General features: G+C 41.7%; 3 protein-coding genes, 1 long non-coding RNA gene and 6 other non-coding genes across 14 annotated transcripts; 9 read left to right on the top strand and 1 right to left on the bottom strand.

Annotated features, from left to right (window-relative positions):
- Positions 1-163: 163 nt before the first annotated feature.
- map3k14a (mitogen-activated protein kinase kinase kinase 14a) lies at positions 164-16992 on the top strand. 2 transcript variants are annotated; one of them, XM_056578884.1, is made up of 16 exons: positions 164-242; positions 5965-6219; positions 6321-6402; positions 6494-6710; positions 7217-7651; positions 7763-7897; positions 8419-8548; positions 10078-10206; positions 11687-11791; positions 12140-12300; positions 12419-12569; positions 12677-13063; positions 13280-13389; positions 13702-13840; positions 13952-14052; positions 14840-16992. In XM_056578884.1, the coding sequence occupies exons 2-16, from the start codon at positions 5973-5975 to the stop codon at positions 14999-15001; spliced, it is 2691 nt and encodes an 896-aa protein (XP_056434859.1). In that variant the 5' UTR covers positions 164-242; positions 5965-5972; the 3' UTR covers positions 15002-16992. The 2 variants fall into 2 exon arrangements, with proteins under 2 accessions (XP_056434859.1, XP_056434853.1); XM_056578878.1 differs by lacking the exon at positions 164-242 and adding an exon at positions 4112-4698.
- On the bottom strand, positions 15662-19488 carry baxa (BCL2 associated X, apoptosis regulator a). Of its 2 annotated transcripts, none has more exons than XM_056578894.1 (6): positions 19387-19488; positions 18918-18966; positions 18668-18823; positions 18425-18560; positions 17587-17691; positions 15662-17504 (listed from the first exon to the last, which is right to left on the bottom strand). In XM_056578894.1, exons 1-6 carry the CDS (start codon positions 19415-19417, stop codon positions 17406-17408), a joined length of 576 nt encoding a protein of 191 aa, XP_056434869.1. In that variant the 5' UTR covers positions 19418-19488; the 3' UTR covers positions 15662-17405. The 2 variants fall into 2 exon arrangements, with proteins under 2 accessions (XP_056434869.1, XP_056434879.1); XM_056578904.1 differs by having other exon boundaries at positions 19048-19395.
- Positions 19489-19803: 315 nt separating this feature from the next.
- rps11 (ribosomal protein S11) lies at positions 19804-21641 on the top strand. Its single transcript, XM_056607009.1, has 5 exons — positions 19804-19878; positions 20365-20505; positions 20720-20795; positions 21065-21194; positions 21461-21641. The coding sequence occupies exons 1-5, from the start codon at positions 19864-19866 to the stop codon at positions 21582-21584; spliced, it is 486 nt and encodes a 161-aa protein (XP_056462984.1). The 5' UTR covers positions 19804-19863; the 3' UTR covers positions 21585-21641.
- LOC130376780 (small nucleolar RNA SNORD35) lies at positions 20572-20654 on the top strand. Its single transcript, XR_008894086.1, has one exon. It is a non-coding gene; the product is annotated as a small nucleolar RNA SNORD35 (small nucleolar RNA).
- Positions 20841-20923, top strand: LOC130376791 (small nucleolar RNA SNORD35). Its single transcript, XR_008894089.1, has one exon. It is a non-coding gene; the product is annotated as a small nucleolar RNA SNORD35 (small nucleolar RNA).
- LOC130376775 (small nucleolar RNA SNORD35) lies at positions 21299-21381 on the top strand. Its single transcript, XR_008894085.1, has one exon. It is a non-coding gene; the product is annotated as a small nucleolar RNA SNORD35 (small nucleolar RNA).
- A 2080-nt stretch (positions 21642-23721) lies between the features above and the next one.
- On the top strand, positions 23722-26352 carry LOC130403005 (uncharacterized). Of its 3 annotated transcripts, none has more exons than XR_008904047.1 (4): positions 23722-24194; positions 24709-24857; positions 25119-25572; positions 25802-26352. It is a non-coding gene; the product is annotated as an uncharacterized LOC130403005 (long non-coding RNA). The 3 variants fall into 3 exon arrangements; XR_008904046.1 differs by having other exon boundaries at positions 23722-24208; positions 24728-24857; positions 25802-26350; XR_008904045.1 differs by having other exon boundaries at positions 24728-24857; positions 25802-26317.
- LOC130376788 (small nucleolar RNA SNORD35) lies at positions 24504-24586 on the top strand. The gene has a single exon (XR_008894088.1). It is a non-coding gene; the product is annotated as a small nucleolar RNA SNORD35 (small nucleolar RNA).
- LOC130376771 (small nucleolar RNA SNORD35) lies at positions 24957-25039 on the top strand. Its single transcript, XR_008894083.1, has one exon. It is a non-coding gene; the product is annotated as a small nucleolar RNA SNORD35 (small nucleolar RNA).
- LOC130376785 (small nucleolar RNA SNORD35) lies at positions 25210-25292 on the top strand. Its single transcript, XR_008894087.1, has one exon. It is a non-coding gene; the product is annotated as a small nucleolar RNA SNORD35 (small nucleolar RNA).
- Positions 26353-27236: the final 884 nt, after the last annotated feature.

Raw genomic sequence — 27236 nt, 5'->3', positions numbered from 1 at the left:
AAATCAAATGTCCATGCATAAAATGAGAGTAATAAAAAGGGCCCGTTTAATCCTCACAACACCATAGCAATTGATTTGCATTACCTTTATGCTGTATCCATTATCTGATTTTCTGCCTTATGAGATCAAGTTTATCACACCCACGCCCATCACATGACGTAACCATTTCCTTCGCACAGCTCCTCCAGAGCTGTACACATTGCTGTAGCCTTGTTCAGTATCGGCCGACGCCTACCAAACTGGTAAGTATGTTTTTGTGCACGCCGTTTACTTTACTGTGTAGTGTAACTATCTATACACCCATCCGTACCGCTGTGCCAGACGATGAACTGCACCCGTACCTAACTTTACTGTCCAGCTGCAAAAGTACAATGGCCTTTTCAGTTATTAATAATGAAGCGTTGTGGAATGGCGGAGACTGCAGCGAGGAGGAAGTTAGTCTTTCTTAACTGCAAGAATTTAAGTCGTGTAGTCAGGAAGATGTTGTATTGTTCTCCTCAAGGATTCCTCGAATCTTATACTTCTAAGAATTATTTAGATCTTCCGTACTCAAGTTGAGACATAACGTCACGGCATGAGTTATAAACACAGGCGAGAGGCAGAGCCGACGTTTAGATGCGCGGCCTGCTGTATCTGGCCAGTGTGCCAAGGGGGTTGGTGGCGGTTTGTCGTTATAGCTGTATTATAATAGATTACACTAGCGTAGATTCAAAGTTACAAACTAACTTGATGGTTGCGACAAAGAATGTGTCTGTCATGACAATGTGACTGTCACTAAGCTGCAATGGATGGAAATAATTATTATAGGACGTCAAAGACATTTCTCTGGTGACGTTAAGATATTTGTGATGTTAGTATAAGCAACTAAACAAGCAGCCAAATAGCAGAATAACCCAGCTGTAGTTCAGCTGTGTTCTAAGTTGTTAAGCAGTTCAATTGTTTCACCAAATGGCTTGAATTCTCTCTCTCTCTCTCTCTCTCTCTCTCTCTCTCTCTCTCTCTCTCTCTCTCTCTCTCTCTCTCTCTCTCTCTCTCTCTCTCTCTCTCTCTCTCTCTCTCTCTCTCTCTCTCATACTTAGTTGTAAAGTATAAAAGTTGAATGCCCTTCATCTCCATCATCTCAATCTGTCCATCCTTCCTTTGCTAATGAGACACCCATCCCGCCCCCACCTCCCCAGCGTCCTACACTTTGTCTTAAGAGTACTGCCTATCGCTGATCTTGAGTTTTAAGGTTATAACGAAACAGGGAACAGACTCAACAAGACATATGTACATAAAATGTAAAAATATAATTTATGAGATGATACTATCAATGAAATTGCTTTTGTACTGTACAGACGATAAGCGATACTATCGTGTTAATAACATTATGCTACTATCACAACGTTAAAGGGATATTTCTCTTGTGACGTTAAGATGTAATATTAGTGTAAGCAACTAAACAAGCAGTCAGATAGCAGAAGAAACCAGCTGTAGTTCAGTTGTGTTCTAAGTTGTCAAGCAGTATCATTGTTGAAACACACTAATATTGGGATAATAGCATTATGCTGTCATCTTTGAGTGGTGTCTCTGTCTTCTAGGTCTAATCCAAATTAACAATTTAAGGTTGGGTAGGTTAATTGTGAGTTTTTTTATTGAAATGTTTTACCAACACTATATAAAGCGTACTACTGATAATTCATTCTTCATATTGCTCAGCACAGCACATTGTTTTGAAACAAGGCATGGGGTTGAACATAAAAATAATACATTTATAATCTGAAACTCTGTTGCGGTTTTATTGTAGCTTTTGTTTTAGCAGCAACCTTAATTTGACACACTGTAAACAATGCCGCCATTTCCTTAATTGGGGTTAAGCCCAAGGTACAAATGTAGCCGGAGGAGTTTAGAGACAAGATGGAGGAGAGGTGTGTGCTAGAGGAGATACCATTGAACCCTGTAGCCTAATAGTTGCATATCAATTTTTAATTGGTTAACAGTAGTGAACATCATTTGTTGTTATACAAGTTTATAAGCAGCTGAAGTAAAGACAGATGTTAGATATTCTTAGTGGCAGTATTAAGGCGTTATATATCAGTCTTCCAAAATAAATGACAGAAATTATGTTAATCTACTTTATTTACACTGTAAATCGCTGTTATTGGATACAAATGCTCATGCATGATGATGACATCAAATGTATGCCGTTCTTTGCATTTATAATATTTATTTGGTCCACTCTCTGAATACATATTTTAGTTTCCATTTAATCATCCACTTTTGATTGAATATCTAGCTACACATCTCATTTGTTTTGCAAGATAGGATTCTTAGGTTTATCAGCCCTTACAGATACTGCTTTGTGAACTATGACAAAATATAATTGATAGCTTTGCTACTTTAAAGTGAACCATATTTTCTAGCAAATTGCCACTTTTATTTGGTCAACAAATCCACATTACTCTTGATAAAACGTACACATTCAAGTTGGCCCAGTTTCATAAACGGTGTCATGAAACAGGCTGTCAAATGTTGGAGTTTTAGTCTTTTCTAGCTTTTGGTGTGAGTAAGTTGTTATGCTGATGAAAGGAAGTCTAAAAGGGAAGTGAGACTTTTTCAGTTAGAGTTATAGGCCTAATAAAGTAAATATTTCCCACTGCATGCAGCTTAGAAATGGCTCAGATATTTTCTCATGCTCAAAGAAAAATCTTTATATCCCTATTCAGATTTTTAGTTTCCCATTTATGTATAACTCTTTGTTTAATTGTGAAGGTTAGTCATTATCTTCCTCCAATTCTTGGACGAGAATAGGAAGTGATTTATCATAATAATATAAAATACACACAACTGGATGATAGAACTCAAATGTAGCAACTTGGGAGGCACCTAGACCCAGTATGGCTGATGTTATTTCAATTGTTTAAAATTCCATTATGGATTTATAGAAATAGTTCCCTCTTCTTTCATCCAATTGTTACCCATATCACAGGCTCAGCAGCCCCAAACCAGTATAATAGTCATAATCATAATAATTGTTTGATTATAAGCATGTTTATGTGTTATTCCTTTAAAAGGTGCACATGAATTCAAGCTTGATATGGAGAGACTGCATGGGCTGGAAACATAGTATTAACAGAATGATTTGAGGATAACATTAACACAGGAGTTTTTCCGCAAAAACAGTGTCTGGTCATCACTTGATGAGCATCAACCAAAAATATGGAATTTATCAAAACATTCGGTATGTTTCCACAATAAAGAATATACAGAGGTCGCTTTATCTAAGAGTTCGGGGGAATTACCAATAGCATGAGTGCATGCAGGAGTCGACCCCCAAACCCCGGCAGTGTTTGCGCCCTGCTCTTAACAGGTGAGCAACCACACCACAAGCAGCACCTCCTCGCGTGGTTTATCTACGAGTGGCAAGTGCAAGTTACAGAGTTTGTGTGTGTGTGTGTGTGTGTGTGTGTGTGTGTGTGTGTGTGTGTGTGTGTGTGTGTGTCTGTGTGTGTGTCTGTGTGTGTGTGTGTGTGTGTGTGTGTGTGTGTGTGTGTGTGCAGTGTTTCCCCCAGTAAATGTCTTAGTCAAGGTGGTCAAGGAGCGGGGGGGGGGGGGGGGGGGGGGGTCTCCGTTTCAATTCAATTCAAAAAGCTTTATGGCACGACCATTGTTGTGAACAGTATTACCGATGCATAATTGATTATTTATTTTATTTTATTTTTTTTACACCTGATGGAAGTATGTTTTCTTTCCCTACGAGAGTTTTCTACTTCGTTAATGCATAATAATTTAAAAAATAAATAAATATATATCTATATATATATTTTTTGTCTACAATGGTAGTCAAGGCGGGGCCCTATTGTTGTTAAGGCAGCCGCCTTAACCATACAGTGCTGGGGGAAACACTGGTGTGTGTGTGTGTGTGTGTGTGTGTGTGTGTGTGTGTGTGTGTGTGTGTGTGTGTGTGTGTGTGTGTGTGTGTGTGTGTGTGTGTGTGTGTGTGTGTGTGTGTGTGTGTGTGTGTGTGTGTGTGTGTGGTGTGTGTGTGTGTGTGTGTGTGTGTGTGTGCGTGTGTGTGTGTGTGTGTGGTGTGTGTGTGAGTGAGATAGATCTAATGAATGAATATTAATCTCTTATTTGTTCTTTATCTGGTTTGTCCTTTGCATTGAGTGTGTGCATTGTTCATGTGTTTTGGGCAGGTGTGTTTGAGTTGCAAACCCGCTGATCATTTCATTCTCAAAGTTCACAGGAGGTCAGTGGCTCAAAGTAAAAAAAAAAAAATCTATATTTATTTTATAGATCTATCAGAATATACACAGACTGTTTTTTTGGTCGGTAACAGATCATTTATAGATCTATGACTGATGGGAGAATACTAACGGACGCTATTAATGAAATAGTACGGTAAAGAGGTACGAAGCAAAGTTTGTATCACAGACCTGCTCTTGCTACGGGGAGGGGGGTGGTTTGGGGAAGAGGAGCTGCATTTCCCATAAGTCTGCCTGTAGCTCCACCCCCTCGTTGGCTGGTCGCCAGGATCAGGCAGAGCTGAAAAGAGCGGGGGGAAAGTGACACACACACACACACAAACACACAAAGCCTAGGGAGAGAGCCTTTTTTTAAATGAATGAGTAAGCTAAGTGTTATGCTGTTTTAGATGACAGGCTAGGTTAAAAAGATACCTGCAAGAAGATCAGGAGCTAACGATGGACGTTGCCGGTACGTTTTAAAAGGCCAACTCTTTATTATACTCTCTATTGATATGTCAATCGGTGAATGCAGTAAATCTAATCAATAATTATTGAACTTCATATGTAATTAAATTAATTGGAGCAGTGTTTGGGTGTGCCTGAAGTCTTGGAACAAATGTGTGTTATTTGGTATATTTTGTGATCTGTCAACTTTGGAGTTGAGTCAACACAACGTAAAAATCAATCAATGACTAAATTCTGTAACTTAACATGTAACTTCAGGGGTTTCATTTAGAAATACACATTGTTTTGTTGTTCTTCAGTATCCACAACACAGAAACAACAATCACTGTAATGACTTGGCAACCATATTGAGACCTCAGGTATGCTGGTTTCAATGCAGAGCATGAATGCAACTTGACTTCTTCATAGAGTCAAGGCAATAGAATCTAGGGTCAAGGGCTGTGCAGACTCACTGATGCAACTCATTGGAATGTGAATCCTCACAATCTTAACCTCAGTTAACCTTCTACTATGGTCAGTCAAATGCCTGAGTATTATTAACAAAAAACAGTTGTTATTTTGATGATATCTGATAGTACTATTAATTACTTTTTACAGATCTGGATGCATGTTTTATTCTTTGCTTTTGGTGGTTTGGCCCTTAAAATCACCCAGGAAAAAAAGAAGTCTTGCATAGGTTTTTATGTTTTGTATAATTGTGGAACAACACGCCTTACTACCGTTTGTGTTTGTTTGCAAGTTCAACTGTCATAACAAGGTCTGGGGTTGATTTCCTGCTTCATAGGGCCAACCGCAATCTCGTTCTCGCATCGGTTCATATACATAGATCAAATGTCGATGTGTTTCAATATGTCTCTATACCAAGTGACAAAGAGATCCTGCTATTGCTTAATTTTTTTAAAGAAAAACAACTTAGAAATAATCCGCCAGTTGCGCTTAATGGACAAAGCTGTCCATTGTTCTTTTTTTTTTTTAAGCAGGTGCAACGTACCTTAACAGGCGAGCGAGGATCTCGTTCTCTTTAGTGTTTAAAGAAGCGCGCCATGCATGACTACGGTTTGGGTGGTCAGGCTCCGGGTCAAGTTCAACTGAAGGAACGATTTCTGTTTCGGGACAGCTGTGGGCAAACTGATACATCGGTTAATTGGGCAGAAAGAGGATTGGGTGTGGTTATACGTTGTGTGTGGGATGTCTTTTACCTTTTGGGTTCATCGTGTTCCTCGTCAGCGCGTTCAACCCATCCCTGTCGTACTGTGATTCCTTTCTTTAGACGACGAGATGGCAGTGAGGCAGAGGATCTTCAACTCTACGGCTCCGTTCTCCGGTTCCCCCCGAGCCGAGCTGAAGGTGGGCTACGTGGGCTGCTCGGTGCCCGACCAGGGAGCCCAGGAGGAGGAGAGGAAGGAGGGCAAGGAGGACTACATGGCCATTCATCCGTACCTCAGGCAGGTTCTAACCCAAGGGACGGCAGAGCAGGTGGGCGAGGGCCCACTGAAGAACTCCACCTTCGTCGCCCAGGCCGAGTGTGAGTTGTGTTTTGTTTCGGTGGGACTTTTAGATTGACAGTTAGGCTTCATGTTTTGGAATTGTAATCGTGGTGGATGTCATTGGTTGTTCTCTTTCCAGGTGAAAGCCCGGGCTCTCAGCAGTTTATCTCCTCCTGCTCCGACCGCTGCTTTGTCGCGACTCCCAACTGCTTCACCAGCAAGTACGTACCGTAAAGCACACACATTTTGTACTTTTTTTTTAATATGCTGGGCAGCCATTTTAACCGACGCTATCCCCGTGTCCTTCATTAGCGTGTCGACAGAGCAGAACCACGTCGCGTGTCCGACAACCGCCTCTGTACAGGAACACACCGTGTCCCTCCTGCTGCCCCCCTCCCGGAAGAAGACGCGGAAGAGACAGAAACGCAAGGAGAGAAAGAAAGAGGGGAAGAAAAAAGAAAGGCACCGACAGCGCATTCCCTCTGGGGTTCCGGAGCAGGAGAGCGGCACTTCTCCGGTCCAATTCCCGGTAAGGAAATTTATCGAAAATAAATATCTGTAAATAAATGTCGTTGCCATCACCATTCAAATGTCAGTGGGCCTAATAGAAAAGTTTAGGAGCATGTCCTTTTCCCTGTTATACCCATGTCAATGTACATACACACACACACACACACACACACACACACACACACACACACACACACACCCACCCACACACACACACACACACACACACACACACACACACACACACACACACACACACACACACACACACACACACACACACACACACACACACACACACACACACACACACACACACCTGATACAAACCTCTGGTTGCAGAAATGAACGCACCGGAGAAGGAGTTGACGAACAGTGCAATACAGATGAAGCCACTAGCTTGTCTCTTTAGTCTGTCTGACCTGTGCACGTCGTAAACTCCAGTAGTCCGCTCAGAGTCCAAAACCAACTGCGAGCAATGACAAACAGCCCCTACAGCCGTCACATGACATCTCCCTGTCCCAGGCGGAACCATTCGGAATTCAGTCTCTCATCGGGCTCAGCATACACAACCGCTCCAGCAGCAGCAGCAGAAGCAGCTGCACGGCGAGCGACCGGACCGAGGTGCAGGACACCCAGGGCCCTCCCGTGTACAGCCACCCACAGATCTACAGGAGAGCGTCCCTGGAATGGAGCTCCCAGGCCTGCGACCCCCTCTCCAACCTCCCATCCTACGGCCAGGAGAGCGACAGCGATTCGTCCCTGAGCAGCGCGTGGGACTGCCCCCTGGCCATGGCCGGCCTGCGGGGCAGCGTGAGCCAGGGGGACCCCTGCTTCGCGGGGCCCTTCTTCAAAGACGTGGAGAAAGAGGTGAGGGTTGAGGAAGACGAGGCGGAGGAGGAGTGGTCGTCGTTACCTGCCTCGCCCGTCGTCAACGAGGGCATCGTCTTTTACAACGAGGTGGGCTTGTGTTTTCTGTTTTCCTGTTCCGTTGGCGAGCTGATTTGTTGTTCGTCTTTTGCTGCATTATTTCTTAACCCTTACTTTGTTTTTGTTTCTTCGTTTCATCAGAACATCAAGCCTGTGGATTCGGAGTACCGAGAGGGCCAGGAGTACCGTTTAACGCGGTTTATTAAGGAAGGCTCCTACGGCGAAGTGTTCAAAGCACAAGACATCAACACCGGCTACAGATTTGCAGCCAAAAAGGTATTGGAAGAAGACTCCTTCTGGGGTTCAAGACATATTTTGATAAAAGAAAAATAATTGAAAAAGAAAAAGAAATTTATAATTGACATCTATGGATGGTATTGTATTGTGAGTCCAGGAATAATCGATCAACTTATCTGGTTACCCTGTTTTATAGTTTAAATAGAGGATTTTAACACACAATTATAAAACATAATGGGGTTTGAAACAACACAGAGAAAGAGAGACTGATACCTTGAATTACCAAAGAACTTTGAGGTGTAATAACCCTCAATTGATGCAGGATAGAAGAAAGTTTTTTCCACAATAGCAGGATTTGTTGTGATTACTTCCGGTGCAGCAGCTCTGGGTACACATCAAATCATCCCCCAGTACACATATAAACATAAAGACATCGGAAAACACACTTGCAACGAAAGTCTAACCGATATGTTCTTCCCATACGGCCCAGCGTTATTCCAGGACCTGGGTTTTCGGTGTTTTCTATGGGGGTCATGAGTGAGTTTCCGTCCGTCTCCCAGATACCCCTGAGGAGTTTCAGCAGTGAGGAGGTGGGTACGTGGAGTGCCCTCACATCTCCCCGCGTGGTGGAGCTCTTTGGGGTGGTCCGAGAGGGGTCCTATGTCATCCTGCTCATGGAACAGAAATGTGGTGAGTGAACCGCAACCCCCCGACATTCGCTAACGCTTCAACAAAAGGTAAATGGACTGAATTTAAATAGCGCTTATCTAACTCGTGGCTGATGTGAGCGCGTTCCAATTAGTGCCACACGTTCTCCCATCCATAAAAAAAGTCATGGCGACGGCAGTGTGAACTACCGCAACCCACCAAGGGTACAGGTGTTAAGAGACGGTAGCAGGGGACTGAACCAGCAACCTTCCGGTAGCCAGACCACCTGCAAGACTCCCCACCGCAAAGTGATGTGATAAATATTGTTGCAACAAAAGGTTGCACTTTGATTTCAATTCCAGCAACAAGCCCAAAAAAGCCCGTAAACCAATCGGTTACTTGTTGTGGGACCTGTGATGTGGAATGACCTTCATTCTTGTTATGGCTTTTGGACTTGAGATTATCTTTCAGACTTTAAGTGACCTTTTACTTGATAGGATCTATGTGAAAGGAACTTCAAAATGTATGCCACAAAGGTCTCAGTCCATTTAACCGATGTGGTTTGTGTTTAAAGATGAGTAAAAAGGTAAAGGAACCAGTACTGTACAACAGGTGTCTTCTGCGTTCACCTGATCAAATATCAGTTTTGGTTGAAACTGATATTGATGCCACGGCCATGGCATCTGCTGTTGGCTAACAGCTTAGGGAACGGGATCAGACTTAATTTTTATGATCCATTTTGTAACGGGATTTTGATGTGTCATGGAAGTTCCTGCCTAGGCAGGTCTTCTTGTGGCCTGAACATTACTTGACCTCTATACCTGCTTAGTACGGACTTGTGGTTAGTATGTGCTCATAAGGGGACATGAGTACACATGCAAAGCCCCAAAGTGCCAAATAAATCCCAAAGAATTGAGGCCAGAAAAGAACTGTGAGGTAATGTCACAAATCTCATTAATTTCCTGGAAAAGGAATTGCGTGACTGAAACTGGCCACAGATCTGCCGTTGACCCCCCTGCATGTGTTGGGGCTACAATACAATGCAGTTGAAAGAAACGTTTGTTGCCGTTTTCAAATACCACGACCACCATTGGTATATAGAAAACTTGGGATAGTCTAATGGTCAGGGTGTTCACCGCCCAGCTGTTCTGGGACGAATCCACTGTCGGCATCCTTTTTGTAGGCGTCCTGGGCAAGATGCCATTTAAAGACTCTTCACTGCAGTCATCACTTATGTTTATTGAGTATTTATTTGACTCGCCCTTCCCTCCAAACTAATTTACAAAGAATACATTTGGATACACACAGACGATTGAGCTTTGACTTGATAGGTTATATTTTTTATAGACTGTAATTTGAATGAAAAAATTATCTAAAGTTATAACTTCATTGAAAACGTTAGTCACCTGTTTAGTGTTCGCACACATATAAATCACTTTACACCCTTTTGTACTCCAGCTATATATAGAGATAAATACACCTTTTTTTACTCCACCGCTATCAATGAGCTACCGTGCTAAAGTCATGGTATGGAACGAGGAGATGTGCCTCTAACCGGCGAGGTGTTTCAGGGTCCCTGGGCCAGCTGATCGCAGAGCGAGGGAGGCTACCCCAGGACTTGGGTCTCCACTACCACTGGCAAGTCCTAGGAGCACTAGAGTACTTGTTGAAGAAACGCGTGGCCCATCTCGATATCAAAGGTAGGCCATGGACCAAGGTCATTGTTTCTATTGGGTTACGGCGGTGAAGGAAAGATGTTGAACTCTTGTGTATTATTCCAAATTCTCAATGGCTCTTTCAACATGTATACAGAAATGTATAAATAAATACAAAAACGGCATCTGGCTGACACAGACAGCTGTAAGTCATGTAAGCCACATGGGAGTAAACATTGTACGTCTAAATAACTTTTCTTTATTAGTTGTTCATGATTTATGAGGGCAAAAAGGAACCCTGTAGCATAAATAATCGCTGTAGCCAAGATAACTTATAAATATCGTGGTTGTTCTCAGTATCATGGCCCAATGGAGCTGTATTTACACATTTCAGTTAAAGAAATAAAACCTAAGAACCCTCAATAAAAACTTTAAACAAAAAAAAGATGTATGTGTTAGTCATATGCGGCGGAGATACTGGTGCAGTTGAAAAAACAACAACGACGTAGGAGGAGAGTCACCAATTGGCCGTAAGCAAATCATTCTTGACAATTCATCGCAGCTGTTTGGCCTGGAACATATAAAGCGTGTAGCTGGTGTGTGCGTGTGTATGCGTGTGTGTGCATTTGTGTGTTTCTGTGTGTGTTTTTGTGCGTGAGGGTGCGTGTGTGTGTGATCGGCAGCACCTGTGTTTTCGAAGCAGGCTGAGCGGAGAGGAGAACGCACGGCAGATCTTGAGCTGTTGGGAATTTCCCACAGTGTGACTCACCGCTTGCTCTTTAGAAAGCAACGCATGTGCACCCCATTAGGGAGAGGAGGGAGAAAGAGAGAGAGAGAGGGAGGGAGAGAGAGTACGAGCCTGAACGGGTTGAGGTGGGGGCAAGTGGGGGAGTGGGACAGCATGAAGAAGTAGAAGAAGAAGAAGTGGTTGGTGAGAAAAAAGAGTGAAAATAAGTGAGAAGATTGTGAGACTGAGGAGCAGAAAAAGAGAAAAAAGATTGTTGAAACACACCCGGAAGAAAGACAGAGACAAGCAATAAGAGATGTTCAGATTAGATGATGGAAAGGGTTAAAACAGAGTAAGGCAAACCGCTCTGGTTGTTGGGCCTCAGACGCCACCTGGTGTGTGTAGACTGTGTGCCGAAACACACGGCTGCCAAATCTCATCGTTCTCTGTCTTGACTGGTGTCATACTCTGGTTAAAACAGCCAGACGGGTCATTTGAAGTTGCTGTTATTACAGATTCTCTTCAGCCTTGAAAATAAAAATGTAGCTTTATAAGTTAACGTCTTTTTTGTGACTCATCACGTTGAAACCAAATTTGTTCAATATTTGATGTCAAGTTTAAGAGAAGGTCCATCTAGTCATTCATGTAGTTATAACCAGTTATACATACCGTAATACTCTGTGTCATAATTCACAGTTAATCCAGTAAATTCCAATCTGGGGAGGGCTATAAATATGTCCATTAAGATAAACAACTGGAGTATGTGAAATTTGTGTATATGTACGTGTTTCCCCACAGCCGATAATGTCTTGCTGTCCGAGGACGGAAAGGACACCTTCCTCTGCGACTTTGGCCATGCAGAGAGACTTGACAGTCAAGGATTTAGCCTCAGTGGATTCAAAGGTAATGCCGTTTAACCTCATACCCTTTTTTCAATCGCAAAGGAAGTCAATGCATTGTTCCCGTTGTGACCCAACTCGCCTATAGGGAAACTGTCACTAATGGCTATTTCCTTATACAAATAGTGCTGCTTCATAAGCGTGTTGTTAGAAAATAGCGGTCTGCAACATGAACTCTGTTTACGTAAAAATGCAAATCTCGATGTAAGCGGTCCAAAATGTCTGTGTTTTTTCTACAGAAAACTTGATGTCGCAGACTGCTTATGAAGCAGTGCTCTCTAATATTAAAGAAAAGAGTGTGACAGTTCCATTTCAAACGGTTCAAACCCTATTTGTTGCCATGTTCATGCAGATAACATGAAGGGGACAGAGACCCACATGGCCCCTGAGATCGTCAAAGTGGAGCCGCGAGGAGCCAAGGCCGATGTGTGGAGCAGCGCCTGTATGCTACTGCACATGCTCAATGGGTGCCAGCCCTGGACCCGATACTACAACTGTCGCCTCTACCTCAAGGTACACCCCTTTCGCTTCAACTCACCCATAGCGTGGTTAAAGGGGATCCTGTTCCACTTCATGCACTCATTTACTAAAAACCCTCTTCTTTCACTTATTATTATGATGGTGCGTACAGATAGCCAATGAGCCGCCTCCTATACGGGAGATCCCGCCTGACTGCAGCGACCTTACCGCAGAGGTGGTGAAGGCGGGGCTTCAGAAGGACCCGGTCAAGAGGGCGTCAGCAGGTGCCTTGAAGGAAAGAACGTCCAAGGCTCTCAAAGAGTGTAAGTCGATTGATAAAAATGAAACATTTTGTAGTTTACAGAAAAAAAATGTCAAACCTTGGGTCACTAGACACTGCTGGCTAATAGGCTGTCAAATGTTTTTACAGTGGGGGGCCTCAGAAGCTCAATCAGGGGCCCCTACACAGAACCACTGCAGATTACTCCCAGGCCCGTCTCCTGCTCCTCCCTGGATCCCTTCCCCAGCAGTGATGACCCTAAAGAGGGGGGAGAGGAGGAGGAGGAAGGGGGGGAGGTGGAGGAATGCACTGGTGACGTGATCAGCCCTGGAAGCAAAAAGAAACTTGACAACGTTGGCGACAGTGATGATGATAATCCAGATGGTGAAGCAAGAACTGTAGCCGGAAGGGCGTCGCAGCAGAGGTTGCTGCTGTCGGGTCTGCAATGTCACCTCCGTGATTCACCCAACCACAAGACTGCCAGCCATGTCATGCCAACTCCTATCCCGGACCACGAACTACACAAACTAGAGCGAGGTAAGTCCCTTCAAGATATGTCTTGTTTCACAACACGTTATGAGTGTGTGTTTGTTTGTGTGTGTGTGTGTGTTTGGGAGGGGGGGGGGGTGTTGGTTTGGGTTTGGGAATGAGTGTGGTTGTGGTTGCATCGGTGTGTTTTGGTTGGTGTGTGCATGATTTTATATTTTATGTCTAATAGCATTCTTCCCACTTTTGCTGTGTTTTTGCTGCTAGATTTCTATTTGAGCAGTCTGTCTCAGCTTCACCCTGCCGAGATGCAGGAGCAGCTGCTGTCCTGTCTGAGCAGTGACTGCCATTCCAACTGGGAGTCATGGGACAAAAGGGTAAACCTCAAATCTCAGAAGATTCGATGTTTGCTACATGATCTGAAATCGTGTAAACCTTTAGACCAAACCTCCAACAAATGCTAGCGTTATTTTGAGATTAGAAACTCTTCGAGATCTCTTTTACAAGGATATGTACACATTATATATACATTAACAAAAAAGGCCTGCTATCAACTCTATAAAACGATACTGGCTGTACTATGGAGACTGATACTACAATGTATGATGTGTATCACCTCATCATACCGTGCATTTAGACTTGGAACCTTATGCTTACACTAAGTTATCTTCCTCTTCTTTTTGTCGCAGGATTCTGGCCGTTGGTCCATTACCCCAGGAGATGAACTCAGCTCCGGTGTGTTCTCATACAACAGCCAGGCAGACGGACAGGTCTTCAGCATGGACTGGCTGGGTAACATACAGATTCCCCCTCCCTTCTGTTTTGAAGGTGAGATGACATATAATTCAATGTCGGTCCCCCGTATCGAATCACGCCTTGTTGTCGATCTTTTAACACGGACACCATCAGACTCATTGGTTTTGTGGTTCTGTGACTCAGGGGTGGACGTGTCCATTCAAGACTTCAACAGACGGAGCATACGGATCAGGGAAACCCGGCGGGTGAAGGTGGGACACATCGCCACTGGAATCAGTGACCAGGTGAGGGCCAACGCGGAAATTGATACATTAAAAAAGCCGCTCATTTATAACCACGGCCCACGTATTTCTTTTTCTTTAATTACTACTTTTTTTTTTTTTTTTTTAATGCGTAATCATTGGCACACTTAAAAAAAAACGTTTTTCTTTTTTCTTTTTATTATTATTATTATTAAAAATGTCCCAGCACAATGCGGCAGCATAATCATTACTACCGATTTTTTTTTGCACTTTATTCTGATTTGGATATTTCCTCCCAGTGCAAATAGCCTATGTTTAAATTAGTTACAGAGAGCAGTGTTCTGAAATGGGATCAATTAATAGTTTTTAAACCTATGTTGTGAGTAATAGAGAAGAAAATATTTAAAATATTGTTGCAAGTGGCCTGTATGCATCGCCTTCACATGGTTTTGCAAAGCTGTACTTGTCTTAACGATATTGATGTGGATGGTTCTCACAGTGCAAATATGTTTTGGAATGAGTTTCTGAAAATTGTGTTTTCAGATTGAACATATGTAATTATAATCTGTAAACCAATGTTGCAAATCTAACCAAAGAAACATTTAAAATGTTGATTGGACTATATGAAAAAAGTACAATTCCAGGTCTTCTGGAAATGTTTTTGGTTGCTGTGTCATAATTCAGCTTAATCTTTAATATATTGTTGCTCAAGGCACACTCATTAACGAGAAAATATCAAACTGGCACTGCATGTGGAAAAGGTTGGTGACCCCTGCACTAGACTGTCATGGCTCCTTCCTTGGTTCATGTCTGCCCCTCCCACCACTAGATCTCTGAGAGGGTTTACACCTTGGAGACAGAGGACGCCGGACCAGTCGGCCACGATGATGAGGTTCTACAGTGCGGGCTTCACCTGCGCTGCGTCTCGGCCCCCGACTTCAGCCCCGCCTGGAAGTGGAGGATCAGAGACGGGTTGCTGGAGACGAGATAGAGCCAAGCACGCACCCCACATATAAGCACCCCATTACTGGCTACGATATGACTTGATTGCTTTGGACTCGCCACAGACATCTGATTATGTTTATTTACGGATGTAGTTATTTCATTGGATTATTGAAAGAATCTGCATCTTTCTGCTGGTTGTTCTGGTTTTTGAATGTTCAATTTAAATAACGTACAATTTGATTGGTGGCATTTTGTTTCTTCCTCAAACATATCAGTGTTGTAATGGTTTCTTCTAAAACCAATATGACTTTGAATTGCATGATGAAATGTATAGAACCACAGGGTTGTTTTAACTATTGCTTCTCTTAGTCATGACACTTCCTCAGTACACCAATTTATAAAAAACATTAAATGACTATGCGTGGATAATACATTTTGTGAATTTGATTGTCTGGCTGAAATAAGTAATTTGCAGTCACAACCAAAAGAAAATAATGAAGTCTGATTGTGTCTAGCGGCAAATTGACATTCACATGAATGAATCCCTATTCTCCATAAATATTAACGTTAAATACCAAATATGTTGCCATTTTACGTGTTTGAGTGGCTAGATAATTCACTATCAATTCCTATTTTTCCCCTCATACTCCAGTAATCTATGGTCTGTCCAGTACCATTAATTTGTCATGCAGGACAATAAAGCAATTCTACCAAACTGATAATGCATGGTTGTCAAGTTGAAAAAATGATTTTATTGTTGTATTACAACATACAATGTCACTGCGATAAGGTTTTCAGAGGGAACATGAAAAACGCAATAGAAAAGGAGAACATTTTGAAGATATCAAAGTGATTTCATATATAAAAAAACACCAAGGCACTGACAAACAATGAAAATAAAAGAATTTGCAGGGGGGTGGCTGAACAAGCGGCATTAAAAATACAGTACTTTTGTTCGAATGTATGACTTGAGGTAAGAATCCGTGACTTTGTCAAAAGAAATCGGGGTAGATTGGCTGTAAATTGAAGTGATGCTATTAACAATCGCCAAGACCTAGTACACATTGGCACTGACTTGACGTGTGGGTCGTACCCAACTCTTCAAACTATCCTTTCCAAATATGGTTTGTTAATTAATACTGGTATAATGGTCTGTATGGTTTTGTCAGGCCATCACAGCATCAAAGGACTTCTTCAAAGGTCTCTAAGTGGTACATCGAACACTGGCCAATCACAACTGCAAATAGTGGGGATGGATACGGTATATATATTTTTTTGTTTGTTTTTATCTGTTAAATACAGCCATATTATTTCTTGTAGAAATGGGTTTCACTGCTTCTGTAGTTCTGGGTTCTTTGCCATTTTATTCCTTGGTATATACATGGCGATACGTTGGTTTTGTACAAAACTAAACAAACTGCCACTGAAATAGTGGGTCACAATGTCTAGTGAATACACACAGACATGCAAGTATCTTATAGCCCAGCGATAGCATGATACTAGAATGTATATTAAATGGGCCAAAAGAATAAAGACATCACAAAAATATAACATGACGAATTTTGAAAAGCTTTACAGTATAAGAGGTCAGTGTATCTCTGTTATTCCTATCGCCTGAAGTCAGATTGAAAAAACCTAAAGAGATAGTTTTTGTTGTGTACGCAGTCAAATGAGTACCTCACAGTGCCTCAGACAACTGCCTTGGATTATCATTATAAACAGCCCTCCAACTACTCTTGATAAACTGAATGCATCCTTCAAGATTAATTCTGGCACCGTCTGGCAATTGCTAGTAGACAGTATTGCATTTAAGAAAGTGACCCTATAACCCAAAGGTTTGTATATGTTATATTCCTCTTTGTGGCTTAAGGTTGATGTTATATGATGGACACATTAAAAAAAGAGAATGAACTCTGCGTAATTCATCAAAAGCATTTGGATGTTGCTTGATATAAATTATAGACAATAAAAATCAACGTACTTCTATGCCACTTTTTTGGCAAAGCACTATAACAGAGCAGGATGAATTAAACATAGCTTGTAGCTTTTGGTTGTTTCAAGGAACAGCTATAGCCCAAAATGAATTAACTTTGCCCATTCAAAAAAGAAACAAAAGGTATGCATTAAATCTTACCAACTAAATAAATAACTTAAAATGGGCTCTGTCTGCATTTCTCACTAGGACTCTTGACGTCAAGAATTGCCTGAAAACTCGGAAATGCAGGGAAGACAGCTACACCCAATCGCAATGGAACTCCTAACCGTTGCCACACAAATTGAGGCCAATGAAAAGAAGAACATAGAACGAATCTTGTGCAAAACTGATATTTGCTGATGTTTACGGTTTCCATTGGCGGCCTCCTCACTTTTCTCGTCCCTTACAACCGATCCGACCCATTGCAGGTGTTTCAGTCTTCTCCGCTCTCTCTGCATCTCTCCCCTTCAACTGCTCACAGCTTGCGCATGACGATTGCAGCGGCCAGGACTCCGGCCAAGAAGACCCCAATGGTTTGCCATGAAGGTGTTCCAAAATATGATCGAATTCCTTCCTGTAATAGTGATAAGAGATTTAGTATCCCGATGATTGATGAAACTTATTTTGGGGTTTGAGTTTGAACACAGACAACTTACCCAGCCTCCTTGCTCTCTGATCCAGTTCATCACGTTTTCAGACAGGTAGTCCATGGTCCAAGAGATTATAGTCCTGATAATATCAGGGACTCTGGTCATCAGTGCCTAGCCGACCAGGTCAAAAGGCAGGTTAACTACATTATTACATTACCGCAAAGCCATTGAGTAGGTAAGTCCTTACGTGATTGATAAAAACATGTAATTATAAGTTAGTAATGTTACAAGCGGGGGACTTTGTACTTTTACTTTAAAGCAGGGGTCTCAAAATCGTGGCCCGGGGGCTAATTGAGGCCTGCGGGATGATATTTTGTGGCCCCCTACTTGACATCAAAGTTTAGTGTTAGTGTAGCCTGCGCGTTGTTGTCCAACGCACATTTCTGCTGAGTCCCTTGCCACGCTTCTTTATCACTTGTGATAGGGTGACCAGATGTCCCGGCAAAACCGGGACTGTCCCAATTTTTTGAGTTGCGTGTCCTGAGTCCCGCCAATAGCCAAAGGACGCTCAAATGTCATGGTTTCCGCCAACCACTATAACATTTCCCCTGTTATCAGCGATTACATAGCCAACGTGATCTTATTATAGCCCGATCATTAACTTAGATTGGGTCAGTTGTGCTATCTTTTTTGTGGAATACTTGATGTGGCCCAGCCTGACCCAGACTCTACCTCCAGCAACCCCCAGGTAAGTTGAGTTTGAGACCCCTGCTTTAAAGCAAACCATAGACTTTTTGCTCACTTATTTTTACCACGATACGTTTTCAAGACAAGCAAAGACAATGTCAAGTCCACAAAATCAAACAGACATTAAAGTCTATTATCCACCACTGGTTACACTCACTTTTATGACCATGCGACAGGCGAAGTAGAAGAGAGCCACAACTCTGCCCCAATTGAATACCCCATCAGAGAATATCTCACGGGCCACATTCAGGAAAACATCCTTCGAGGGAACAAGCGCCGAACTGTTGATCATGCTGGGGAACCGAGCAAAAACAAAGTGAGGACATCGACCATGAAATGGTCCAAACAAATGTGGGCAAACCCTTAAGTATTAAGGAAAGAAAAAGCTCAAGGGAAGTACTTTTGTAGCTGAGTGTTGCCATCCAGCTCATCTCCGATCTGCTGAAGGCACTGTGCAAGGTTTTTATGGTTCTGGTCAGTCAATTCTTTACCACCCAGTTCGGCTCTTGATACAGCCGGTCCATCGCCATTTCGAAGCACCCTCTGATAAATGAAACTGAAAGAGGGTCAATGATGGGTCATAAAGTCAAAAGCGACGTCGACAAGTTTTGATTGGTGTTTTAAAAAAGGGCAAGGGCAAGTGCACTTACTCCGTTAACAGAATTTTTCCAACTTCGATTATGTCGTCTCTAGGTGTCCCTGAAATACCAATGAATATGATTTAAACAGGCTTGGACATGGTGATACCGACAAAAACAGCGCGAGTTTAAAACAACATACCCATCGAATTTTAAACCAGGAAATACACTGCAGACATCAGAAAAATAATTCATATCCGCTCAATGACTAATAATTTCAAGTTTTTTACATTTTAACCAATTTCCTCATGGCCAACTCCTTCTAGCAGGCTGTCAAATAAAAACATTGCTAACCATATTTAGTTTAGCTCTTTTAGCTAGACTAGCTAACGATGGTTATGTTCAATAGCATTGAGTGGTGGACAACACTCACGACCAAACCATGAGCCAACATCGAACAAACAAGTGTCCGTTCATCGAATACAGTTTCAATATAAGCGTCACTATGATTCACAAAGTACAAACTCGATATATATCCCACCTGAATCACCACCTCCGTTCGGCGATGCCATCTTGTAAACTGACTCTCTAGCTGGGTGACGCCTGGGATAGAGTCATGTGACGACACCAAGGATAGGGCGGCTACAAACTATGATTTGTCTTTACTCTAACTTTAAGTTACTAAATTCTACTTACTAATACTTTTCCTAATTCTTTGCATTTTTTTTAAAATGCAAAAAAACAAATAAATCAAATCTACGTGTGCGGGAGCGGTCAAATAAATACTATTGTTTGCAGAATACCAACAGTAAAAGTAATTTAAAAAAATCAGTAGTTGAAATTATATCGATTTATTACTTTTCAAACAAAAACGTAGAAGTGGAAAGAATGTCTTTTTTCTGGCGTTTATGATCTTTAATTTTGTATGCGCGTTTTTCTAATATGTCATTTCCGGTGCGTTGTATTCTTCCTTCCGTAGCGCCCATGTTTTGTCCTCTTTCCTGATCGGCCTGCGAAGATGGCGGACGTACAAGTAAGTTAAAGAAGACGGCGTGGTCTTTTTTAATCATCTTTTCTACTGTGGTGTGTTTACAATATTTTATTATAATCTTTCCGTTTTATTCGTCGAACGTGTAACATATTATGTAACGTTTGACATTGCAGTATCCGTGTAATTTGTAGTTGGCACTATGACTCCCATCTCCGCGTGTAGGGATGGTGGTTGATTACAGTGCTCTGTTAGCCGTTAGCAGTTAGCTTAGTGATTTTCTTCAAAAATAAAACCATTCCCAATTTATTATGACCTATCAACATCTACATTTCGAACTTTTTCTGTTCAGATAATTGTTCTCGATGTAAAATGTACCTAGGCCAAATGGATTTATAGAGCGAATGCCTCTGTCATGTAGCTGGGCCTGTACGTGAATTGACCAACATAGCGAGCTCCATATGATATAGGTTAGTCGTGTTGTGTACTGAAGGCTGGTAACTAACCTTGACGTTCCATCTTTCCTTTTAGACCGAGAAGGCTTACCAGAAGCAGCCCACCATCTTCCAGAACAAAAAGCGTGTGTTGGCTGCTGAAGGTGCCAAGGAGGCTAAAGAAAAGGTCCCCCGCTACTACAAAAATGTCGGGCTTGGCTTCAAAACCCCAAGAGAGGTAAAGTGTACGTATTCTGAGACAAATATCATCCCGCTATTAATTTATTTTTGATAAGATGAACTCTGCATATGATGTTTTCTCACGATGGTCTTCCTAGCCTATCTGGTGTTGACGATATTGCCTTTTGGCGTTGCTGATGCATTCCATTAAGACAAACTGAACCAGTCTCCAATGTAAACTTTTGTTAAAGATTTGTGTTTGTCGTCTATAGGCTATTGACGGCACTTACATTGACAAGAAATGCCCCTTCACTGGAAACGTCTCCATCCGTGGCCGTATCCTCTCAGGTTTGTTACCACTTCAGCTATCTTATTTACAACTCAGCGGTGGTCTACAAATGATGTTTTCTCACGATGGTCTTCCTAGCCTTTTTGGTTTTGACGATAACGCCTTATGGCATTGCTGATGTAGTCCCTGGTTTTCCTCTATTACTCTTTAAAATTCCATTTTTGGAGTAATGAGATATGATCTCTAAGAGTAATGTACTGCAATGAAGTGAACCAAATTTTTCTGCGGTTTCACTATGACCTTTTAAAGGAGTTAATGTAACCTGCAGGCGTGGTGACCAAGATGAAGATGCAGAGGACCATCGTCATCAGACGTGACTACCTGCATTACATTCGGAAGTACAACCGTTTTGAGAAGAGGCACAAGAACATGTCGGTCCATCTCTCTCCCGCTTTCAGGTAAAAGCTAATTTCCTCTACCAAATGGCCCTCTACCATTTCAAAGATGGCCCATATATTTAGTGCCAAGGGTCATTATGCTGATTCTAAAGTTTACAAATTGCTGCAAATGATGCTTTCTCACGATGGTCTTCGTAGCTCACAAGGCTTTGACGAAAATGCCGCAAGGCATAACTGATGCAACTCTTATTTTGTAAAAGATTTATATAATTTCCTGACAGACTTCACTTGCTGCATTTGCTGACAAAATGGGCTTCTGTTTTTAGGGATGTCACAGTTGGCGACATCGTGATAGTTGGAGAGTGCCGACCCCTCAGCAAGACCGTGAGGTTCAATGTCCTCAAGGTGACCAAGGCTGCTGGAGCCAAGAAGCAGTTCCAGAAGTTCTAGGTGCATGGAAGTGGCAATTTGATTTGTTACAGTCGAGAATAAACAATGTTCTACTAACATGCTTTCTGTTTGCAATTCTTTATTTGCGGCATTAAAATTGGTAATGCTGAATTGACTGGTTGTTGCTGCATGAATCCACAGGACGAGGATTGTATAGGTGTAGTTTTAATTCTGTCTGGAATGGGCAAGTTTTGATGGCATTTGGATTCTTGAGCAGTTGAACAATGATAAAACAATAGTACACTTATAAAATGTAAAATATATTTCTTCAAACTACTAAGTTGGTGGCATGTCTAGTAATGCACTTCCCCACACCATTAAAATGGTCTTGTGTTGAATTAATACGATATTAAGAGGTGCTAAAGATTTTACAGAAGTCCCGAAACCACATCTGATCACTGACTTTATTGCACCATAAGCTTTTAACTAATATGAAACGAGGGTATGACTTTAATTTATCGGGTGTACGTCTCGGGTAATTATGGGTATAAAAAATGTAACTGCTGTATTTCGTAAGGATAACTGGTTGAGTGGCCATACTGTTCGTTGTGACAAGGATAAATGGAGAGGTAGAATATTTTTTCAGACCATTTCTCCATTAATACATTTTGTTTCTAATTTTGCTGGTTACATTTTGATATCTCAACTTGGGCATTCAATCTCGAATTCAGGTGTTATCGTGCAAGCTCATTATTTCAGAAATTCAACTTGGGTCATAGTAATGTATTATAAAGGCTCATTACATGCAAAGTAAAATATTTTAAGCCTTTAACAACCATGGAAGACTGCTGAAGCGTCTTACCTGGTCCAAAGAAAAACAATGGTCTTGCTCAGCGGTGGACCAACGTCCTCTTTTCTGATGAGAGCCAATTTTGCATCTTTTTTTGAAACGAAGAGTGCAGGAAGAATGGAGAGGCACACAATCCAAGATGCTTGAAATCAAGTGTGAAGTTTCCGGAGTCTGTTGAACTGGGGAGCCATGTCATCTGTTGGTGTTGGTCCATTGTGCTTTTAGTCCACAGTCAACGCAGCCATTTACCAGGATGTTTTTTAATAATAATAATAATAATACATTTAATATAGAGGCGCCTTTCAAGACACCCAAGGTCACCTTACAGAGCATATAGTCATCATAAATCGTTTAAAAAAAACAAGACATTTTGGAAAAAAATAATAAATAAAACAAAAACAATCAAAACAGTGATCAGTTAGACGTTCATTTATCAACCGTACTTAGGCCCAGATTTGTGCGTAAGGAGTGCGTATAACTACGAACATTGTCACGCAAAGTATGGAATATACCAAAATGTACTTTTACTTAGGAGTGTAAACATAGCACAACCCTGGCCAATGGCCATGCGTACGAATATAATCTAGTGGTAGAATAGCGATATTACAAGCAAAAAGCAAAGCATTTAAGAGTGTCAACCTATGCATTAAGCAGATACATCCACATAGTCTATGTCCCGTGATTTCCTTTAGTTAGAAAACATTAAATTACTCCGTTGTCTAATTTAAAACCGACAAATTGGACTCAAACCCTATAATATACAGCTGAGAGAAATGTTTGAAATGTAGTGCAATGGCTCACTTGCGATTTTGAAGACTTGGCAAACCATGCTTTCTGGAGGGAGCGCATTTTCAAAGATCGCTCTGATCTGCTTGGTGAGTGGCTGACGTCTCACGCCATTTTTTTTACTTTACTTTACTTCAGATCCTACTGAATTAACTGCATCAGTCACCTTTTCCAATGCAGCAAGCTTTCTTTTATTTGAAATGCCTCCTGCACTAAGCGAGCACTTATTTTCTTCACTCTCTTTGCCATTATAGTGGTGAGGGGGAAAAATACATTCACATGGTTGATAAAAGGATGCGTTGTGAGTGACCTCATTCTGCCTCATTCTCATCTGCAAACCGCATATCCCGGGTCGGGTCGCGGGGGCCAAAGTTCCAGCAGGTGGCCCCAGACTTCCCTTTCCTTGGTAGGGAAGGGAAGTCTGTGGTAAGGAAGTGGAAGTCTCTGACCATATATGGTTAATTGGAGTCGTTTCAGAATGCATGGTTAATTGGAGGCGTGTCTGAATGCAAATGGTCTGAGCGTGCACGAGCATGGTACTTAAGAACAGGTGGGATTTATCAAGACAGGTTACGGATGTGCTTAGTACTCCTTGGGCACGTTTGATAAATAGGCCTACAGATTTTTTTTGTTCTTAAGCACTTCCTAAATTGAATTAGCAAAAGAGGCTGTGTTGAGATAGCCGCTAGCTTAGTGACTTTCTTCAAAAACCAAGCCATGCCTAATTTATAATGACTATCAACATCTACATTTTCAACTTTATGGTACAGATAATTGAACGAGCTGAGCCTATGTGAAATGACCATAACATAGCGAGCTCCATGTAGATAAATCATACTGAATTCTGGAAACTAACCTTGACGTTCCGTCTTTCCTTTTAGACGAGAAGGCTTACCAGAAGCAGCCCACCATCTTCCAGAACAAAAAGCGTGTGTTGGCTGCTGAAGGCATAGGCTGAAGGTGCCAAGGAGGCTAAAGAAAAGGTCCCCCGCTACCTCAAAAATGCCGGGCTTGGCTTCAGAACCCCAAGAGAGGTAAAGTGTCTTTAGTACGTATGCTTAGACAAATATCATCCTGCTTTTTTTTTTTTATATGATAAACTCTGCATATGTTTTCTCATGACGGTCTTCGTAGTCTAATGTTGACCACATTGCCTTTTGGCATTGCTGATGCAGTCCATTGAGACAAACTGAACTAGTCTGAAATGTAAACTATTATTAAAGTTCAATGATTGTCTTGCATTGACAATAAATTACACTTAAGTGGACACGTCTCCATCCGTGACCGTATCCTCTCAGGTTTGTTACCACTTCAGCTATCTTGTTTACAACTCAGAGGTGGTCTACAAATGATGTTTTCTCACGATGGTCTTCCTAGCCTTTTTGGTTTTGACGATAACGCCTTATGGCATTGCTGATGTAGTCCCTGGTTTTCCTCTATTACTCTTTAAAATTCCATTTTTGGAGTAATGGGATATGATCTCTAAGAGTAATGTACTGCAATGAGGTGAACCAAATTTTTCTGCGGTTTCACTATGACATTTTAAAGGAGTTAATGTAACCTGCAGGCGTGGTGACCAAGATGAAGATGCAGAGGACCATCGTCGTCAGACGTGACTCCCTGCATTACATTCGGAAGTACAACCGTTTTGAGAAGAGGCACAAGAACATGTCGGTCCATCTCTCTCCCGCTTTCAGGTAAAAGCTCATTTCAAAGATGGCCCTCTACCATTTCAAAGATGGCCAATATATTTAGTGCCAAGGGTCATTATGCTGATTCTAAAGATTACAAATTGCTGCAAATGATGCTTTCTCACGATGGTCTTCGTAGCTCACAAGGCTTTGACGAAAATGCCGCAAGGCATAACTGATGCAACTCTTATTTTGTAAAAGATTTATTTAATTTTCTGACAGACTTCACTTGCTGCATTTGCTGACAAAATGGGCTTCTGTTTTCAGGGATGTCACAGTTGGCGACATCATGATAGTTGGAGAGTGCTGACCCCTCAGCAAGACCGTGAGGTTCAATGTCCTCAAGGTGACCAAGGTCTACAAATGATGTTTTCTCACGATGGTCTTCCTAGCCTTTTTGGTTTTGACGATAACGCCTTATGGCATTGCTGATGTAGACCTGGGTATCCTCTATATTAGGCTACTCTCTATAGTTCCAGTTTTGGAGCAATGGGATATAATCTCTACGAGTAATGTACTGCAATGAAGTGAACCCTTTTTTTTTTTTTTCAGCATGACCTTTTAGAGAAGTTGATGTAACCTGCAGGCCTGGGGACCAAGATGAGAATGCAGAGTACCAGCGTCATCAGCTGTGACTACTTGCATTAGGCTACATTTGCAAGTACAAACGCTTTGAGAAGAGGCAAAAGAACATGTCTGTCAATCGCTCTCCCGCCTTGAGGTAAAAACTAATTTAAAGAATGCTACTACTATTTCACAATGTTCCGTATATTTACAGCTTTCTAAAGAAGACCATTTTTTACGACTGACGCTTTCTCATGGTGGCCTTCGCTCACAAGGCTTTGACGAAAATGCCAATGCAGCTCAATTTTGTAAAAAGATAAATACAATTTCCTGTTTAACATACTTTACTTGTTCCATTTGCTGACTAAATGGGATTCTGTTTTCAGGAATGTCATAGTTTGCGATAGTGATAGTTGGCGATCGAGTGCCTGCCGACCCCTACAAGATCGTGAGGTTAAACATCAAGTGACCAAGGCTGCTGGAGCCAAGAAGCAGTTCTAGGTTCATGGAAGTGGAACTTAGAATACAGGTGGAGAATAAACCCTTTTCTAGCATGCTTTCTGTTTGCAATTCTTCAATTGCGTCACATTGGTTATGTTTGAAACCTATTGCTTTGACGATGATTGTTTTGGAATGAACCCACAGGACTTGCATTGTAGGCCTATAGGTGTCGTTTTAATTGGAATTGACTTGTGTGTGGCTCAGTGAAGTGATGTCAAGTTTTGTATAATCAATTTGCTACCAGATAAATGCATTACAACAACTGTGCGTATCAGTATCCAGTATTTAGACTACTTCTTCACCCCAATAAAATGTGCTTGTAATAAGAATAAATACGACATTTAGGGGAGGCGCCAAAGGCATGACAAAGTAGTCTCGCAAATACATCTGTTCAGTGCCATAGATCCCCCACCTTGTGCTGAAATGAGTAAGAACTGGAACCCCCGAAAGCTAGGTAAGATCTGGGGAACCCCCCCCCAACGTTTTTGGCTGGGGATTTGTAAAGAGATCGCATGCAGGTTGGATTTTAAAATGTCTGAACATTTAGAATTGTGTTTGAGAAGTCAATCTGCTGTGTACTCATTTTGGAAATTGTATCAAAATGCAACTTTTCACTTTTCTACCATCTACATTTTCATGATTATTCTGTTCTTAATTTACCATAAACGTGGTATCCTTTGACAAATGGTCAAAGCTACATCGCTGGCAACATTTTGACAACGCAACTTTGACATAAATGTGCATGAATTCAGATGTAGCAACGAAGAATGGAAAGTGTTTCTAAATGCCCGTTTATCAACCCACGGTTTGGCGTTCTTCATTCAGGCAGCTTGCATTTAGAGACAATGTGCATGCATGGTGTCTTAACTACCTCATACAGCCAACAGATGGAGACAAATCACTGTTGGGGTATAATCTATTGTCACAGATACCCGTTTATTTAGCTCGGGAGAAAATGGTGAGTTTGAACAGTCACTTTCTTTCGCCCAATCTGCAAATTGAGGAAGTGCCTGTTATGAGTTAAACGGCACTAAATGTGGACAGTGGTGCTACTTAAAATCACTACACTTGCACACTTAACAAGCAAAGGGGCAGCACTTAAACCCTCAACACCTGTTATTTCTACATACAATCATTGGCTGATTTACACAGCTACATCATACATTGCATGAGATGGCAATCATTTGCATATAATATTGCATAGGGTACATAAAACGTTTTCTTTTTCTTTGGCCTAATTTAAACAAAATAACACAATTTGATCGCTGAGACTGTCTTAACAAAAATATGAATGAAACAAAATACCATCGGTGCTGTATG

Source organism: Gadus chalcogrammus, chromosome 2 (genome assembly GCF_026213295.1).
Source record: "Gadus chalcogrammus isolate NIFS_2021 chromosome 2, NIFS_Gcha_1.0, whole genome shotgun sequence".
In the NCBI taxonomy this organism is placed as follows: Eukaryota; Metazoa; Chordata; class Actinopteri; order Gadiformes; family Gadidae; genus Gadus; species Gadus chalcogrammus.
Note: the sequence above shows the minus strand (reverse complement) of the source record. Positions and strands in the feature narration are given on the sequence as shown.

Bases quoted from the DNA above. Each gene is read 5' to 3' on its own strand.
- map3k14a (XM_056578878.1), top strand. The intron at 7,652-7,762 runs GTGGGCTTGTGT...TCGTTTCATCAG, and splicing joins GCATCGTCTTTTACAACGAG to AACATCAAGCCTGTGGATTC. The intron at 11,792-12,139 runs GTAATGCCGTTT...ATGTTCATGCAG, and splicing joins TAGCCTCAGTGGATTCAAAG to ATAACATGAAGGGGACAGAG.
- baxa (XM_056578894.1), bottom strand. From the start codon at position 19,417: ATGGCATCGCCGAACGGAGGTGGTGATTCAG. The intron at 18,967-19,386 runs GTGGGATATATA...TTGGTATTTCAG, and splicing joins GAACGGAGGTGGTGATTCAG to GGACACCTAGAGACGACATA. The intron at 17,505-17,586 runs GTAAGTTGTCTG...TCACTATTACAG, and splicing joins TCAGAGAGCAAGGAGGCTGG to GAAGGAATTCGATCATATTT.
- rps11 (XM_056607009.1), top strand. The intron at 20,506-20,719 runs GTAAAGTGTACG...TGTCGTCTATAG, and splicing joins GCTTCAAAACCCCAAGAGAG to GCTATTGACGGCACTTACAT. The intron at 21,195-21,460 runs GTAAAAGCTAAT...TTCTGTTTTTAG, and splicing joins CATCTCTCTCCCGCTTTCAG to GGATGTCACAGTTGGCGACA.